This window comes from Pagrus pagrus (genome assembly GCF_965226575.1).
Source record: "Pagrus pagrus genome assembly, chromosome: 14".
Taxonomy (NCBI): domain Eukaryota; kingdom Metazoa; phylum Chordata; class Actinopteri; order Spariformes; family Sparidae; genus Pagrus; species Pagrus pagrus.
The window spans coordinates 26763435-26783625 of NC_140198.1; the positions used below are offsets into that span (position 1 = coordinate 26763435).

General features: G+C 39.2%; 1 protein-coding gene and 1 long non-coding RNA gene across 6 annotated transcripts in view; one reads left to right on the forward strand and one right to left on the reverse strand.

The window, feature by feature from the left end:
• The window catches only part of LOC311269995 (protein turtle homolog B-like), a 146268-nt gene extending 134512 nt beyond the window's left edge, over positions 1-11756 (forward strand). For all 4 annotated transcript variants that reach the window (XM_084374593.1, XM_084374595.1, XM_084374594.1 and 1 more), the window contains one exon: positions 9025-11756. In XM_084374593.1, the coding sequence (XP_084230719.1) occupies positions 9025-9239 (215 nt within the window). In that variant the 3' untranslated portion in view covers positions 9240-11756. The remainder of the gene's footprint in view (positions 1-9024) is intronic.
• LOC311269998 overlaps positions 1-20189 on the reverse strand; it is a 42048-nt gene extending 21859 nt beyond the window's left edge. The window contains exons 1-3 of one of the 2 annotated variants that reach the window (XR_014624171.1): positions 20072-20161; positions 15743-15847; positions 12974-13090 (exon numbers count right to left, since the gene is read on the reverse strand). This is a non-coding gene — a long non-coding RNA (uncharacterized lncRNA). Of the gene's footprint in view, positions 1-3726; positions 4938-12973; positions 13091-15742; positions 15848-20071 lie in introns of those variants that run through there. The other variant, XR_014624172.1, reaches the window with a different exon arrangement.
• Positions 20190-20191: the final 2 nt, after the last annotated feature.

The following is a 20191-nucleotide window of genomic DNA, read 5'->3' on the forward strand; positions in this document are numbered from 1 at the left end:
TTTGTTCCACCCACAGCGACTTCATATCCCACTGGGAGCGTTTCAGAAGCGGAGCATCATGCCTGCCTGATGTTGTTTACTTGCTCAGATTGTGATAATTTCATCATTTCTCCTTGATCCCATTTGAGTTGTGCCATGAACTACACACAGGATGTTTGTCAATTTAAAAGATCCTTTTCCAAGGCAATAAAGTCGCAGTTTGTCGTAAATAAAGTAAAATATCATCTAGTTTGTGTTAAACCGCTCAGTGAACTACATCATCTCCCTCAACACAAGTCATCAACACCAACATGGCCGCCAACTCGGACAGAAAAAGTATTAACAAAGGTGTAAAATCTCAGTAAATCTGTCCATAACTGCGGTTATGTAAAATGATAGTTTGTTAGTTCTGCAAGCAAGCTTATATACAGGACCAGCTCTACAAGGTTTAAGTTATAGGTTTTGGTGACTGTTCAACGAGACGACATCAGTGAAACTGTTGGCTCTGTGGTCTTAATAATTATGTATTTTTACAGTCTTATATTTCATTAGTTTTATGACAAACTCATTTTTTAACTTTCTCATTTTGAAAAATTATGTTTTAAATTCACAAACATCATATGTGTAATTCATGACACAACAAAAAAAATTTGTCTCTCTCCATTCACTACAATACAAAGTTTTTACGAAATAAGGTCCCATTGGATCCACCGGAAGGGGCGTGACTTCTGTATACCGTTCCGCTGTCTGACTTCCTGTTTGGCCCGCTCTGCTCTGTGCTGATTGTGCTGGTCCGCCCCCGTCAAAAAAAGACTGCGTGTATTCTCCACAGAGCAGAGCTGAGAGCCACTTCTGGGACGCTACTGCAACATGCCGTGGTGCAGCAGGTGGAAACTCAAGCATTATCTAGACGGCCTGATTTGCTTGCTTCAGCCAATCACAACTGTTTATCTCATATTGGGTGGGTTGGATGCATTGACCTTTTTATACATTCTATGATTTGATGCGATGTTCTGTGCGCCAATGGGGTTCCAGCATAAGTAGTAGTTGTAGGGTTCCGTTGTATGAAGGGCAGCAGCGGTAAGTAAACTTTCACTTTTTTCACTTTAGCAGTGCACCAAAATATGTTTCTGAACAAATTTTGAGGCAAGAATTAAAAAACCCAGTTACTTAATCTTCACTTCTATCCAGAGGCATTACGATCTGTTTCCGTTTATACTGTCCCTTGGCAATCAAACAGGAACCAAGAGGTTCCAGACTAATTTGGGAATTGGTCACTTTAAAGGGGTGATTCAGCATTCCACTTTCATAAAGTTGGCACAGTTTATGACAACATCAGGGTTGTTATTTCAAATCTTGAAGTGCTCCTTCCTGACCCACAGAAGACACTATACAGCAACTTTCACTGACTCACTAGTACTTCTTGTAACAGGTAAACTGAAACAAGCAAATGTCATATCCCATTTAAGGTATGGTTATAAAAATGTGCTTCACCTATGATTTTAAAACCAACAAGTTTCACCTCCGTCACCAGGGACCATCAAAATGTATGTGTTCTTTAATTACATCAATAACGTTATTCTTTTGCCTTACTTATCATAAGATGAAGTAAATAAGACCACATAACTAGGCTTTTGAAACACTAAGGCGGGAATCACACTACAGGAGTTTCCGGCCGATTTATCCTGATTTACCCCTCCCGACAATCAGAGATGAAATCTGGTTTTGGAGCTTGGTTTGCACTGAAATTCGGCCCAGATTATCTGGGAATATGAGTGGTGTACAGATCCTATCTTAATCCCTCCAAACTGCTTGCAGACTCAATGGGGACGCCCCTATAAATATCAAACATGTTTGATATCTTAGATTCAAAATCTGGATTCCATCTGTACTTTCCAAGATGGACTACAATAGCCAATGAGAGAGAGGCATCCGGAGCAGCTGACAGTGCTGCCAGGCAACGATAAACATGCTAGTCCTTGAGACTAATGTTAAATATCATACTACTCTTTACAGACAACTGACAACAGTTCTCGCTGAAGAATGGAAAGCCCATGTTGAATGCGTCTCCATATACAAATTTTCTCATCCAGACTGCTTTTGTTTTTTTCACTGCCAAGAATTACTGATACTACAGCAAGTTGTTGTGCCACAGTCATTCTGATTAGCCTACATCACTGTAATTAGAAAAAGAAGTCAGACTAAGCACCTTGCACTGGAAAGCTGAGAATGTACTGCTAATATACCACTAAAATACAGAGCACACGCCAGGCATGCAGTATCATGAGAATAACAATGGTTTTGCTGGCTGTTACGTCCTCTGAAAGGCTAGGGGATGAGGGGAGTAACATAAAACCAGACCACTGATTAAGAGCTGCAACACCACAGGGGTTAGGGCAGAAAACAAAGGAGTTTATTAACAAAAGTGAATCATAAGCTCCAAACAACAAAAAAACACACCTAACTAAAGTTGCATCTTCCAAACGGGAGGACGGAACTGCCCAACACACCACACAGCTCACACGCTGCCCAAAATGGCCACCAAGAGACCTGACCGGCCTGCCTCCCTCCCAGATATCACTTGGTGATCGGTGATAGGAGTCACCTGTGTGGATCCCGAGAGGAGGAGCAGCACCTGGAACACATGGGGGAAAACACATGAAGGAGGAGAGAACAAACAAGCCTACGCCCCCTGGGCCGTAACATCCCCCCCCCCATAAAAACACAAACCCCAGTTTGGGAAAACAGGTTCTAACACAGTACCTTATGCACAATACTGGGGCCAACTACCTCAGTTATCATAAACCATTGAGGCATCTCACACACGGGATAGTGCATCAGCCACAACGTTGTCAACTCCTTTTTTGTATTTTATGTCAATGTTATACCCTTGCACAGCCAGAGCCCAGCGCATTAGCCGCTGGTTGTGATTGTACATCTGGGCCAAGAACACCAAGGGATTGTGGTCTGTGTACACCGTGACCGGGAATGCACTGCCACCCACGTACACCTCAAAGTTTTGCAGAGCGAGCAGCATAGCCAGGGTTTCCTTCTCAATGGTGGAATAGTTCAGTTGGTGGCGATTGAACTTTGTTGAGAGGAAACACACTGGATGAGGCACAGCATCTGCATCATCTTGTAGCAACACCGCACCGGCTCCAGAGTTGCTGGCATCAACCTCTAACTTGAAAGGAATGGAAAAGTTAGGTGCAGCTAGGACAGGGGTACTACAAAGGAGAGACTTGGCAGCTTCAAAAGCATGCTGGCACTCGACAGTCCACACAAAAGGAACCTTAGGACTACACAACGTGGTAAGGGGCGCAACCACTACTGAGAAGTTTCTACAAGAGCATCGATAGTATCCAGTCATGCCCCAAAAACGTCGGAGTTCACGCCTCGTGGAGGGGACAGGATAACTCAACACAGCCTTGATTTTTGCCTCCACGGGCTGGATCTGCCCATGACCCACCTGCTTACCCAGGTAGGTAACTGTTGCTTTACCAAACTCGCATTTTGCCAGGTTCAGGGTCAAAACGAGGTAGCGTAAATGGCTTCCCCTCCGACCCACCTGTCTGTGGGGTTGCACTAACAGGGTTTGCTCAATTGCCTCTCCCTCTCGGGGAGCAGAGCGGCTGGCCTCCGAGGGCACCCTGGCAGCCAAGTGGCCCCAACCAGGCGACACCGCAGCCATAGTCCCAACCCCCGTGCCAGCAACATCCCCAGCCACTGACACATGCACCACCCCCTGACGGGACAAGCCATCTATCACTGCTTCCCTCAGATCGTCCTTACGGAGAGAGGTGGAGACAGGAAAACCATAGTGTTGAGCAACAGTAAATAAATCTGTCTTTCTACACTTCTCCAGATCCTTAAGAACAGGGTTAGCCACAAATTCACTCAGCACAAATGCCATACTCAAACTAAAGGCATCTACCAAGTCAAGCTTAGATAGGCTAAACTAAGGTAGGCTAGGCTAAGCTAGGCTAGGCTAGGCTAGACCAGGCTCAGCAACCAAAATACCACTATGCAGCCTAACACCGCCACAGCACTCAAAAAGCTAAGCTAGGCTAGGCTAAGCTAAGCTGAGAAAAACTACAATGCCACTGAACGTCACCACAACGTCCACAAAAGTCAACAAAGCTAAGCTAAGCTAAGCTAGGTTAAGCTAGGCTAAGCTAAGTTACCAAGCTGAGGCAGCTAACACAATAGCCCCTCCACAACAAAGAGAGCACCTGCTCATGCAAGCAATGTCGCACAGATTCAATGAGCAAAACCTAGTGCCAGTTGTCATCCACAAACCGGTCAGCTTTTTAGTGAAACCTTCCTACCCCCCTGCCTAACCCAAAACTCTTCTGAGGCGTGCTGGGCTCGAGGCAGCTTGAAAGGCACACATCAGCGGCCGAGGCCCTGAAACGCCTACCCCCACCAGGGACTAATGTCCCCACCCAGGATTACCCCGAAAATAAAAAAGGCAAAATAACAAAAGAGTGCCGTTGGAAAGGCGGAAACAGCCTAGCTGGACACTCACCTGAGCTGAGGAAGATGTTCCAGCTGCACAAAAGCATGACCTGACAACCAAGCAAAAGGCCCACTCACCCAGAACCAGTGGTCTCCCGGACGAGCCCCCAATTATGTTACGTCCTCTGAAAGGCTAGGGGATGAGGGGAGTAACATAAAACCAGACCACTGATTAAGAGCTGCAACACCACACGGGTTAGGGCATAAAACGAAGGAGTTTATTAACAAAAGTGAATCATAACTCCAAACAACAGAAAAACACGCCTAACTAAAGTTGCATCTTCCAAACGGGAGGACGGAACTGCCCAACACACCACACAAGCTCACACGCTGCCCAAAATGGCCACCATGAGACCTGACCGGCCTGCCTCCCTCCCAGATATCACTTGGTGACCGGTAATAGGAGTCACCTGTGTGGATCCCGAGAGGAGGAGCAGCACCTGGAACACATGGGGAAAAACACATGAGGGAGGAGAGAACAAACAAGCCTACGCCCCCTGGGCTGTAACACTGGCACTTCCAGCAACCACTCTGACTGGAGCTGCCACATCATCCCATACATTTTATTTTTAGTAAACATGTGCAAAATAGAGTGTAAAAACAAAGGTTTGGTGGTGATTGAGTTTGAGTGAGAAAAACAGTTCAGCCTATCATATCTTCTATGAAGGGGCAAACAACTAGCCTGCCCTGAAGAAAAAAAAAAAAAAAAAAACCTGCCTCCAGCCCCATTAAATTTGACTCAGTAAAATGTTCTTGTCACGATTGTTCTCGTTTGTTTAATCAGTTCATAAACCGAAATGTAAAACCAAGAAAATATCTTGGCCAGGACAGTGACTTCCTGGAGCCTTATCATCACCATGAGGTTGCCTGGCTGGCCAGGTGCTGATAATAATAATAATAATAATAATAATAATAATAATAATGATAATAATAATAATAATAAATGTATTTATATAGCACCTTACATGCAAAGATGCAGCCCAAAGTACTTACTTAATAAGTTGGCAGTTCATCACAAGGCTAACATATAGGGACAAAAAACCATTCAAGCTCACATTCACACCTATGGCCAATTTAGAGTAATGGATTAACTGGAACTTTTTTGCATGTCTTTGGATTGTGAGCACCCAGAGAGAACCCATGTATAACAGTCTTTACATAATACACTAAAATAATAAAATTGATACAGTTATTCCACATTAAAAGCCAAATTAAAAAGACAGGTTTTTAACTTCTTTTTAAAAATACCAATAGAGTTCGCAGTTCTAAGTTCTATAGGGATGCTGTTTCCCAATTTAGAGCCATAATGGCAGAAAGCAGTTTCACCAGATTATTTGAGGGATACTTTTGGAAGGCAGTGGAGGATCTGAGGGTTCTAGATGGGGCATAAAATGAGATGCAATCACTGATGTATGAGGGAGCTAAATTATGTAGGGACTTGTGGTTGATTACCTGGTCCTATAAGTAGGATTTCTGTTTTTTGTTAATTTCTTTTAAAAAAATGTTTAGCCAGCCAGTTATTAATGTCAGCAAGACAGGTAAAAGGGCATGCAGTGAGCCAGGGATATCAGGTGAAACAGATATATACAGTTGTGTATCATCAGCATAACAGTGGTATTTGACATTGTGATGAGAAATTATGTTGTCCAGGGAAAGTACATATAAAAAAAAGAATGGGTCCACGAATGCTTCCTTGCTCCCATATTTAACATCAAACAATTCAGACACAAATGCACTGATATATAAAAAATGTTCTTTCTGACAGGTATGAGCAAAACCAGTCAAGGACTGTGCCAGAGAAGCTTAGCCATTTCTCAAGCCGATTGATTAAAATATTGTGGTCAATTGTATCAAATGCAGTGCTCAAGTCCAATAGAAACAGAACGGCCACATTGTTTGAATCAGTCGATATTCTTAAGTCATTAACCACCTTTAATAAAGCTGTTTCAGTGCTGTGGTTGGTTCGATAGCCGGACTGAAATTTGTCTAATATATTGTTGGTGTTCAGATGATCATGTAGTTGGTGAAAAAACAATCTTCTCTACAAAGGGGAGATTTGAGATAGGCCTGTAGTTTGTAAGGTCGGTAATATCTAGATCAGGTTTCTTGAGCAGAGGTTTTACCAGAGCAATAGGTGGATTAAAGTGTCTTTGGACAGAGCCATGCTACCTGTTTCTCTTTGTTTCCAGTCTTTACGCTAACTAACCCTGTCCTGGCTCTAGATTCATACAAGAAAGCAAATAACCATGTTTCCAAAAATAACTGCTGACAGACAAACTGAACTCCACACACACAACACACATTGTACTTGCTTCATACAGAATCGAGATTGACGACTTTCCTATTGCCAGTAGACAAGTCTTTTTTCCTGGTGTGTCACTTTCGAAATCATGAATATGCCAGAAAACAGGGAGCAGTAAGAAACAGCATGGCGGCCAGTGAAAATGTTACAATGGTTATTTTACCTTGCATCTTTTACTTCTCTTATACGTCTCTCTGTCAAGCACGACACGACTTGAACAGAGACGGATCAAATTGTATTACACAGCAATGACCGTAACATCAAAGTGCAATGTAGCGTCGCACTGCACCACAAAAGGGGCAAAAATGTTTACATCACTGCCAATGAGAGCTGGTTCCGACAATAGAGCAGCCTGCCTGTAGACCAAAGCCTAAATGCGGCCTCCTTGCACTTACAAAGCCTGGTAAGCAAAGGAAAGTGCACCGACCCCAATGTCCAGTTGGTGGTGCCTGATTGTCACAGTCCCCCCAGGTTTGAAAACCCCCATCTACCATTGTCTGAGAGCACAACTGAACACATCGTCAGTTCCGCAGCCACCGGATTCACGGAGAAGATAAAAACAGCGGCACGCCCATTTCATAGCAGTCCCATCGTAACGTGTTGCTGGCAGCATCAGCTTTCGCCTGCGTAGCTGTTACTAAAAGGGAGCACACAAACGTTTGGATTTTACCTGCCTAGGCTGCAGTCTCTAACCTCGCTGGACGAGCCAAAACTGCCCCATGTTTACCAAACACGTTCTGGGTCTAGAGAAGAGCTGCACAACCCCAGAAGCTCATCCCTGCAGAAGGAGGTTTCCCCTCAGAAAACGCCCACTTTGGCGACCTGTTTTCTTTCCCCACATCGACTCCACTGTTTGAACAGCCACCGCAGGATGCTGCAACGCCTTTAATCCACGCCGAGGAAGTGAGCTGGATTAAAGAAGACACGCACTACAAGTGAGGCTAATTTAGTGTCTGGGCAGATACTAGAAATTAGCGCGTATTGTATGCTTTTCAGCTACATTGTTTGTGAGTTTGTGGACCGCCGAGTCCTTTTTTGCTGTTAAACGCTGTCTGTTGCTTGCTTTTTCTTCATCACGAGTTGATTTGAGCCTCTCCACTCTGCTGAGCTAAAGTGTTAGCTTTGCCACTGTGTGAGCGTACATATGCCGCATTCCTATCAAGGATCAGCCGAAGGTGATTTGAGCCTGAGTTTGTTCACCGGTCGCTGAGTGATAGGAAGGCAAGTATTGTGTCTCCACAGTTGTTTCTCCCTCTTTGCTACCCTTCGAGCATTAGCTCTCTTTGTCTCTCTCTCTCTCTCTACTAACCCACACGTACACACATATGTTCGGAGTGATGCATACACGTAATCTTATGAGCGACTTGTTGGAGACTTATGGTTAATGACCTCGCTATAACATTAGATACACGTCCCGCGGTATCACCACTACCTTTTTGGAACAGTGTGTCCCGTGGTAGCTGATGTAATATTAGATACGGCTGTCCTGTGGGAACATTTTATTTGGAACAGTGTCTTGTGTGTATTCAAAAGAGCATGTGAGAGAACAGTGTTCCGTCATGGCTTGTTCAAGCCTCATGCAGCTTGAACACTCCGTGACGTCATCTTCCAAGAGATTGCGTCGGCCATCTTGTCTCTGCCATCTTGGTTCTCTTTCTCTACGCCCGCTATCTTGGCTCTCTTTCTTTGTCTCTCTGACACATACACACGCACACACACTGCATGCTTGTTTGTTGCTTGAGTTTTTCTTAGTGTTTTAGTGGGTCTTAGGTCTAGTGTTTAGTTTCAGTTTAGCCGCTGTAGTTGAATAATGGATGTTTGTTGATTGAAGTATTATTGATTATTGATCAATTTGCTAACATTAATAAATTATATTATACAGAGCAGTTTTTTGTGATTATTTTGTGCATGTTTTGTGGTAATTGCTGGGTGTGATGGTCAGTGCTTGGATTAATTTCCTTCACTGTTCCTTTAATTCTAAATATTTTACAAATATTTACATTTAAAGTCAACCCTTCTTTTGAGACTGTTTTTGGTCTGTTTATTGGTCACTGATTCCAGGGTGGTGCCCCGTTTTAATGATTTGATTATTAATGTTTAATTATTTTTACTAATTTAATTTTAATAATTTAATTAATTTGTAATAACCAAACCTGCCCTACCATCAATTCCAACAGTGTGTATGAGTTCTGGTGGCAATGACCATTTCATCTCCCCTCCACCAGGTGTCTCCACCTCTCAGACCCAGCAGGCCTACACCTCTCAGGTACTCCAGCCCGAAGAAGCTCTCTACCTCCGCAAGAAGAAGAAACGGCCCATCCTCCATGACCCATATACTCGCTTTTCTGCTCTGCTGTACCGCCGCCCACAACGGGAGGACCAGAAGGCAATTTTGGCCAGCATGGACAACATAGACCTGGACCATGCCACCCTCCTCTAAATGCCCTTGAGGACAAGGTCACAACCATGCAATATGCCCCCATTCCAAAACAACACTAGCTACACACCAGATTTGTAAAAACAACTCAATCAATTAAAGATGTTTGCAATTGATTATCTATTAAGGGGAATAGCACTAAATTTCAGCATTCAGACTTGGTATATTCTGTAGCTACGCTCTTGGTCAGTTCAATTTGCATTAGTTAGCATTCTGCCATTTTCACAAGCTAATCTGTGATGACAACATATGTAGTTAAAAGAATTGGAAAGAAACAAAAAATAATTATTTTCAGAGACCAAACTTATTTCTTCTGATAAGAAAGTACAGAATAAAAATAGTGTCTAAAATGGTGCTCCCAACATCCTGTCAGCAAAATAGCAGCATTTGTGACTGGAATGGTATCACAGATTGGAGTTGCAGTCCTAAGGCTTCCCATCTGATAAAGTTTTGATTATTTTTTACCAGTGTTCTTGATACCCAAATGCACAAGAATAATCTGTGTATGCTTAAATCAAGTAGTATTCCCTTTAAAAAATGTATGAAGAAAAACTTTTGTCGATTCAAATCAAAATGATAGCTGCCACAGTTTTCCAAAATTTTACTCCAGTGCAAAAAGATGAATGCAAAAGACTTAATACATGATTACCAGTTCCCGTTTTTTCCATTTTTTCTTATTTTTTTATTTGTTTTACAATCCCAGTGTTACCATTTTTGATTTTAAAGGCTCCTCTAGGCTTGGGTCATGTTTCTTGTGCTGAGCCAATCCCCCCAAAAAGCCCTGCGGGTCACCGTTTACAGCACCTTCCACGGGTTCCTCTCCGCCAGCAACGTCTCTTATCTGCCGAGAAACTCACCTCACAAATATGGGTGTTCTCACTTCCTACCAAGTATACCTCAGAGCACAGGACACGAGACCACACAACCACCAGGATCAGCCAGCAGAACAAACTAGCCTTTTTCATCTCTTTAGTCATTTTTGTGTTCCACTTGCTTTTCTTATGACATGTTCTAGCTTTTCATGTTTATATGTACCTCTTGTTAGATGTACATGCATTGAGTTACTTAAGTTTATTTTCCAATATGCTGAAAGCATAATTCTGTCACATAAGTGAAGACATTTACGTTATCTAGTCTGTTGTGAGCTTGTTGTTTAAGGAACATCTGTTAAACAGAAACACAACCCTGGACTACTTTTACTCGGCCTACAGAAGGAATTCTATTGACTTTAAATATATGTGATTTCTTATTGAATAGATGTCATTCAGCACTGGATCACATTTCACCAGGGGCTTACTGTACATTCACATTCCACACACTTACAACAAACCATTAACAGGCACAATCAGTTTGAATTTTAAGTTGAATTGCGCTCATTTATTCCTTATAAAGTCATTTAAAGGCTCTAACTAACCGCTCAGTCTTTAGCTTCTCATAACAGTTTGCACTGGAGCAAAATCTTGTCCATTTCCTTGGATTTGTGTCTGCTCCTGTACATCTCCTCCAGTTCTTCTACTTTAGGTAGTGTAGAGGGTTTCAAATCCTATTCAGAAAGAACTATAGTATGCCAAAAACAATTCAATTAAAAAAGCAACAACAACCATACATAGTAGAGGATGAGATTTTGTGCCATAGTATATGATAGTATTTTTTTCATACATATTTGAGGGCATAAAAAACAATGGCTTTGTTGGGCCTTAATGAAGCTTCTGGTTGGTTGCCTGCTTCACTTGTGTCTAATATTTATTTAAATTTTTTATTTGTGTGTGCGTGTGTGTGTCTAAGTACCCGCCTCTTTTTTGCCATTTTCTATTCACAGCCTTTGTATTCTGTCTCTTTATGTGCTTATTTGAACTGGAAATGCTAAGTACAGTCGTCCCTTATAAGAAAAAGAATGTGGCATTGAAGGCAACACAAAATGAGCCAAAAGTTTTTGTTGTGTACTACACTGGTATAAGCAGTTTTGTTTACATGTTCCTCCGTTTAACTTTAAATGATTCTGGTGATCGAGATGATTTAATTTGCCTGTCTAACTGATATGGAAATGTGGATACCAAGGGGCTAAAATTATTTTCTTTTTTTATTGGCCAAGTAACGTTAGTGCCATAACATCAGGAACTCAACTATCACATACATTACACATGTGTAACCCAGTCATACTTCAGATTCAACAAGGAATAGGTGTGTACTGAAAGAGTTCAAACTTTTGTTGCTATTTTTTTACATTTTTTATTTACTGTTTTTTTCAGTTTTGCTCAAAAGGTGCTCAGTTTCAGATGTTGTTATCACGTTTAGATTTTCCTGATAACATATCATGGGCTCCTAATACAACAAGAAAGTAGTGTTTGGTCCTGAACTGTGTTTGGAGTGGTATTGGCATGTTCAGGGGTGATGATCAGTTTTCATGTATTTATTTGTGTACATTTTTATTGTGATTTTGAGCAGATATTGTCACAGCTGCAACTCCAACATAGTCCTCTAAAATCAGCCACATTTTAAGTAACTAAATTTATTTGCTCTGATATTTCCACAATAAATGCTTTCAAAAGTTCTGCTTTGACATCTGAGCTCTCCTCTCATATTTTTGAGTTTTAAAATTGCAGAAGGGATAATGAAGCGATGTGATTTTTTTTTTTTTTTGTTTACATCTGTTTAACTATACAGGGAATACTAACCAAGATATACATAATTAGACAAGCAAAACATGTGAATATATCCAGCGTACTGGAAAAGGGTAAAAAGAAACAGGCATTATACAGGTGCATTAGAGTTGCTTTGGTACTTAAAAAAGCAGCTGTTTTAGTAAAGAAGCTAGTGCCTTTATTGATGATGGCATTATTGTGTCTTTGAGGTTGGAGCATCTAATGGCTAACAGTTAAGCACTGACTCTGTGTCAATATAATGCATTTATTGTGGAAATAACTTTAAGATACTGCTTATAGAAATATAATGTTAACATCTGTAACTAGAGTAAAACCACCACCTGAACTTCCAAAGATAACAAAGTCAGCATGAATAATTTCAGCGAGAATGAAGTGGCATGATGCACGTAGAATACATTGATCATTGACAAATCTCCTACTCAACCAAGAGCTATTGAGAGCTAGTTCCCACTGCTGTGAATGCAGGCAACAGTTTGGCTAGCCTATAAGAGAGAAAGGGAAGAAGGAATTTCCACGTGACACCAACATTGTTTTTACATTTTTTATAAAACACCAACTAATGTAACAAACTGAAACCGACTTATCATAGGTGCTTAAGCAGAGGTGTCAAACAGAGGCTCTTCTTGGTGCTAAGCTAACCATGACGTAATGCTGTACTAGTGAGTGAGCCTTCCATATAAATGATTACAAATGCCACTTCCATTTTCTCAACTGTAATATCTGTATTGTTGTATTTAGGAACCTTTTTATATCAAGAAGAAAAGGCTGCCTTTGTTTAAAAGAAGACTGTGGTTAGACGGTGTTTGTTGGAGTAGTGGTTGGATTCAAAATCACACTGAAAGAGAAACGAGGAACTCTTCTTCCATAAAAGCCTCACTGTGGCATACCTACAGTGATATCTCAATAAGTGATATCTCAAAAACTTCAGTCAAATGTGTAACTGCACCTTGTTGCTGTTGAATATCATTGTCTTTATGCCATTTATAGAAAGGTGTTTGTTAGATATAAAGAAGGAGAGTGCCATAGTTTCCTTTCAAAATGACATTTTGGTTTATTGAATGTTTCACTACAGACCTTCTGATGTTTTTGTTGCTGTGGGTCTTCTTAGCAGAGCTCTGGAGGGAATTCACTGACTGAACGAAGGCACTGGGTTTGTTTTGTTGAGAGACTTTGATGTTGTACTTTCTAGGCCTGCATCATAGACAGAAGTCATTGCATATAATGTATGAAAAGAAGTCAGAAGTAAAGACACTAAAGGGATAGAGTAATTGCCATCAAATTAACAATTAAGTACAAGGATAATTATGACTATTAACATTGTGAGTTTGGGAATATGACATTTCCTGATTCTAGCAGAGCATTTCTAACAAATTCTTACAAAATCACTATTTCTTACTAATGATATCAGGTTTTGGAATGGGCATCCGAAAGTCCTGTGACTTCCCATTAGGAGTTTAAATCAGCATAAAACAAAACTAATTGTTTTAACAGTAGTAGCTTATAATGTACATACTGAATCAATATATTGTCCCAAAATCACATTGTTTCTGTTGAGGAAATAACTTTACAATTTATTTCATATATTGTATCTGCAACATCATAATTGATGCACTTTGCCAACTTAACACTGAACATATTGTTCCATGTTGTAATAAAAAAACCAAAACACTGACAGATGTGGAAAAAGACCTTAAATATACAGAAAATTCTTTATTGAAATTTGTAGATATAATTAGTCTATATATTGTAAAATGTAAAATAACAAAGTGCATATTTTATTAAAATTGGTCAATAATATGCATGCAGTTACAAAAATTACTATGAGATATATTTCCATTTTTTTCATTATTTCAATACAGAAATAGTTTTTATGTTGATGCTGCTGTGACTGTGTTCGCAAAGCCAGTATATATGTATATTTTTTTTTCTTTTTTTTTTTCCCCCTCAGAGCACAGTGGAAGTGTGGTTCTAACCACAGTCGGTGGGAATAAAAAATCCGAATAGTTTGGAGATCCAAAATGATAAACTAACTACTCACTCAAATGTTCAACGGCAATTAGTTTTTATATGTTTTGATTGAATATAGAGAGAATGAATACCATGAAAACTTTAGTACACCAATTTAGAGAAAACCCTACCAATTTAAAGTCACGAGACAGCTCTTCAAACCAGCGGTGGTGGGAAATTGTAGCTTTGTGTGACTGCGGTTATTTCTTCACCGAGAGCTTTAATGAGACTTAAGTGAAGTGAGGACAGTGTGAGTTGGATGGGTGAGGCAAGATCTGCCTCAACAAAGTACTGTATACCTCTCAATGTGCCACTGAGAAATGTGTCCATGTACATAGTGTATAGTGAAAGATATTATTTGCATGGTATAAACATTTGAATGCTACTGACGAAAATAGGGAAATTGCTGAGAGCACACATTCTGTAGCTGTTATAGTGAGAAAAGTGTGATCCCTGTAGTCCTGGATTTTAAAGCAAATGCCAATGAAACAGCTCTGATTACCTGAAAGATAAAAGTAAGTAATACTGCTTTAAAAAGTTGTAATTTGTAAGAAATGGCCAGAATTTTGATCTAAAACATTCAATAACCATTATCAACAGAGCGTAAAGAAACAATAGTGTTGACTTTGTCAAAGACGTCTATGTACTGTCTTGCAGAGATGCCTACTGAAGTTACCATGCTAACCAGCTAGCCCCGGCCCGTCCTGTCTCATAATTCCATGATAGCTTGTTAATTGTTCATCAGCGGTTAACTGAGCTACTTGCTAACGGCAGCTACTACCTACAGCCAAAAATAGCTACTGCAAATAGCAGCAAGTCCAGTATAGTTAGCAGCAGGTTATGCTGCCCCCCTAAAGTTTTGGAACAACCTTCAAATTTTGGCCATTTCTTACGATTTACAGCTTTAAAGTGACTATAAAATGCTGCCAATCCTAATACTCTCAACAAAGAACACTGCTGTACACTTATCCAGCTAATAATTTAGCTAATTTTTCTGATTCGACTTGTAAGGAAGTTTGGTCACAGTAGCATTGAGATGAAATAAAAGCACATGCCATGCAGTCAGATAAGTTCAGTGGATTTGATGCTATTAAAACACCCACAAATGTTTCTAGATGATGAGCAGGTAGATTTGCTCTTTACTACTTTTGTGATGTCTATCAATTGATATTTTTTATAGTACATGTTAAGTGAACGTTACCTCACAAACTGTAGTCTGGAGTAAAACTAAATTAGTCACTTTTGATGCTCTTTGTCAAATTGCAGTCCGACTTCTGTTAAGTAAAGTACATAGATGTAAATTTAGAAAACAATTGACTCTGTCAAATACCGTAGCTCAGATTCTGATTCACATGTATATTGTAACTTTGTCATATGAGCCCCCAGTAGTGCACATTGAGATTATTGAGATAGCTGTAATCATTTGCAGTTGATGGTACAGTAAACAACTCTGAAATAGCTTCAAATTAGTTATGTTTGTGATGAAACATCACACATTTGTATCACTAATTAACAGACAAAGAAAATCCCAGTATATTGAACAGGCCTTTATCCAACCCAGTCACCAGAATAAATGCTTGCAGTGTACGTTTCTGCAAATCAATGTAAAAATTAATATTTCTTTATGTTGCAACTTTACCTTTCTTTAGGTAAAATTTTCAACTTCAACAGGCACAAAGGTTGGGAAAAGATCACGTAAAATACCTTTTTTGGTCAACACAAACATGGCTGAAAATTGTCCTGAGTCCCCCTAAAAAATATCCAGTGGTGTCACATTTACAGATGTTTAAAAGGGTGTGGTCCCTCATCAAAAAATATTGAGTGGTTCCCACTTACACATGTTGACATGCCATCTGGAACTGTGGTCACTGGCTTGGCAGCCTTCTAGCCTGGCTGTACTCCACCACCATCCCCACCCGACATGACAGTCCGGTCATAGTCCTGTAATGTGAACGTAACATGACATGTTTTATAAATGTCAATATGGTAGGCTATGTATGATACATATGCATTTGAATGTATCAGTGGTTTGTAGAAGTGTTAACTGCCAACATTTTATTTTGGCAACTGGACTGCTTTTATCCCATGTGCAAGAGTGGTGCTAACATGCTATTTTTTTTTTTTTTTTTACCTCATGGACTGTGTTTAATCTCTCTGGAAATGCACCACTCTGCTCTCTGAGCTCACTGCACCTGGCACCTAAAACTGCCATATCATTCCCCTTTATTTACTCCAAAAAGAAAAAATGCTCATTTTCGAGACAATATTAGCCCAAATGAGTGATTGAACATGTGTCTTGTGATACAGAGTTTAATCATATCATTAAAATTTCTGTAAATAAATAGACATATTGGTATTTTGATCTATGCTCAGAATAGAAAAACATTCACAATATTATCTTGACATTTTGGGCCCAAACTGCAAAGTGATCCAGTGATCTAGCGCAATGTAATACATCACTAATCACTCTGTCTTTCAAATGTAATAACATCTAACAATGTTACAATTAACTTCCCTTATAATGAGTAGATGGCTACGAATAAATTACGTGATCATATTTTAATCTGTCAGACTTTGATAGACATTTTTTTTATTGTCAGGAGCATCATTTAAAAGAAGAGAGGAGATTATTATAGATACCTCCTCCCAGGACTATGGGCTGAATCACAAGCAAACTACATGAAAAACCAGAACGAGAGCTAATGGCGTTAAGAAGTCATCTCTTACTGACAGGATGGACACATTGAGTGTCCTTCATTTAAACTGCACTTGAGAATTAGCCAGGCTCATTTAAAATCAGTCTTTGTCTAATGACATACACTAGGGGAAGGAATGAGTTATTCTATCAACTTTTGTCCAAACTTGAGTGTACAAAAAGGCATTAGAGATTTGAGATTTTAAAAAATTTCGTTACACCGTGTAAATAATATCTCAAATAAACATACCTTTGTCATATATATTTTTCTGTAGAAGAAAATATGATGCACATCAACTCTATTGCAGACTGAGTGGGAACTGAGTAGTGTAGGGTCTGCTTCAGTGACAAATTATAACATGATGTAACAGACCGATGTCTATATGTGAGTGATGGAAATCTTCTAAATGCTAGAAATTAGTTTAAGAACTTAATATAATAGAGCCAGGAAATATAGAGAAAAAAGATATATATAATAAATACAGTATACATATATATTGTCATGGAACCAAAATGGTTATATGAGTATCTATATTTGGGGACAGTACTTGTTTTCAAGAATGTATAAGTCTATATTCTATTATTTTTATATCCATTTGTTGCTTTATACTGTAGCAATGCAGAATCTTACACAGAGTAGAGAAATATGATGTCTGTCTGAGGTTTTCAGTTGTGTACAAAACAAAAAAGAATGGTGCACCAAAATGGCTGTCACTGTACTGTATATCTCACTGTCTATTACGCAAAGACTCTCAGAGAAGGATACAGCAAACTAGTTATTATAGCAATGTCCATTTGGTGTGAATAGCAAATGTAATTGTTGAATTATTTGTGGACCATCAGCTTCCCACATTTATCATTTGTTCTTTTGGGGACAGTGATTTAGCTCCTCACTTTTTTATTTTTTGTCAATCACCAGGCTGGCTTTTGCAGTCACATACTCATCTTTTTTAAATATTCTTTGGCATGAAAGAATGGTGAGAATCTTTTTCCCTACTATGGTGCTCTCTTGCAATCTGTATCACAGCAGAGCACATAAATATAAATGTATAATCATCTAATTCACAAACTGTGCAGATAGAAATGTTTCACAGCGTATATTTACCGTATGTATGTAAGAGACACGGTGCTTCATGATGCTGCTTTGAACTGACAGAAGGGGATCCAAATGTTTGCTTTTGATTTGTTTTTTGGTTCTAAACAGAAGCATGTGCAAGTTACTGCGATGAACATTATGTTGCCTTTTGTTCAAAAGTGGAGGTTGAGCATTGCAGCAGCTGCTAAAATTGACTCAAGACATTTAATTCAGTGCTGTACATTGCCAAAAGAAAAATACGTCATATACATTCTGACAACTGGTGCTATTTACAAACATGTGTGGTGCTTTTTTTTAAGTTAGTTATTTCCTTGCTTCAGACAAAATGTAGCTACACAATCCTGTACTGTACTGTAGGTTGCCGGTTGGCCAGTAAGTCATCATGTCACCTGGTTCGGTCATGTGTTTCGATCTTTGGCTGCTGTTGTTTCAGGGAATACACAGCTCAGATAGGACTAACATTTTGAGAGGCAAATTTTAAAGCAAGGACATTAATTTGAATATGGACGTCATAATGATTTTCTTGGGATTTAGTTAACAATTTTCTTGTTGATTTTGGTCTGAACTTCACAATGCTTCAAAGTCTAATGTATTGGTGGTTGCAAATAGTATCCACACATCGTGTTTGGTGCTGAGTGAACAGATATGCTCACCATGACTTTTGATACGGTATTCCTCTTAGACATTCACATCCCTCTAAAGTCTTTCTATCAGGTCAAGTAAACATACTAACTCAACATGGTGACAAGAGAGTACAATTAAGACTTCAGTCACCTTCAATTCAACCGAGCTACTCCCAAACCACCACTAGATGGAGTTTGTTGCTCATAAGGGATCTGTAGAGTTACTATGTTTGAAGACCAGAGAAAGCGTTCAATTATTTTGTGTAAAAGATGCTTTTAAAACTAGTATAAAAAGGTTTGCTGCCAACACTCAACTCAACTTTTTGGAGAATGAAATCTTTTTGTTAATGTACAAGTCACATGAAGCTGATTATCTCTTTTTTTCCATCACAAAATGCAATACAAGTGGAAGAAGAACAAACTGAACTCATTGTCTCCTCTTAATTGTTCGGTCTTCCTGAGATGTGTTAAACCGGTTTGAGTTACAGACTTCATTTTTACACCCTTTTGTTATTACAACCTTCTGGAAAACAACACAAATGTGTGAGTGTGTTCACTGTTAGTTACAGGTGTAGACAACTCAGTACCTCAAAATGTCTTTTCATGGAAATCTTTAGTCCAGATATGTAACTACTCATTTTTTTATGTTCTCCATTTCTGAGAAGTCAGTACTCATGATGCTTTTTATATTTGTTGGCACAAACACTAACAAGAATGTATGGCTATTGTAATTCCTGCTCATCCCCACTCTTCCTAAAAATTCAAGCTCTGAAAGCAACTAAATTGAACTGTCAGTTTTTTGTATTTCAAATGTCTTGGTATGCTTGTTGTAGTTGTATATTCATAATGGTGTATATTACATCAATTTTTATTTATTAAAATGTTTAAATTTTCTAAGATGACTCTTCATGTTATTCAGCAGTGACTCTGATCAGTTGATGCACTTTACATTTCGCGGTGCAGTTATTTTCTCTGCAATGTGTTAAAGGACCATATCAGTGTTTTGTAATATTTCTCTACTGTTTCAGGCAGCTATTGAGCTGCATTCATGTCATTTCTGTACAACTTGCTGTAACTTGCTGCTAGAACTTCATAATGTGCAAAGTAATTGTGCGATAAATGTTCATAGTGCGTGCGATATAGCATGTAAAACCACTGGTATGGTCCAATAAAACAACAATCTTAACATTAAGATTAGTGAAAAATTAGGAGAAAGCAATTAGCAATGCACACATTTATGACTTTTGATGTAGCCTAGCACCATCATCAGATCAAAATGCCAATTTTCACTTTCATTAGTTTGGATTCCAACCAAATACCTGCAAAAGTTAATGACATTCCTATCTGCATTAGTGTATGTTCTGTTGAGTGTAATATCAAAATTAGCATGCTAGGCTGTTACCATTGCCACTGTGAGCATGTTAGCATGCTGACATTAGCATTTTGTTTACAAAGCTGTGACCTACTGCCTCTCAAAGCCACTAGCATATGGCTCTTAACTTATTATTATTATTATTATTATTATTATTATTGTTGTTGTTTTTGTAATGTTACTGTACTTGTGTTACAAAGGTAAAGGTTTACTGGCTGTTACAAAGAAAAAGTATAGACAGTATCGGCAATAGGCCTACATATGAAATATCTTAATATTAAATATATCTTTTTTTAAAATACTTATATTTTTTGTTCAGTAGGCTACATAGTTCATACAAAAAGAGAATAATTATTACATTTTAAAGTGAGGAGCTTACCTAGTGAATGGAGAGGGTAAGTAACACATGATATGTCACAGGAGGGCCTGTCTTCTTGTAGCTGCTATCAAGCTAACTGTAAACTAGGACTGTCGTGTTCCTGAAGCTGTCCTTTGGTTT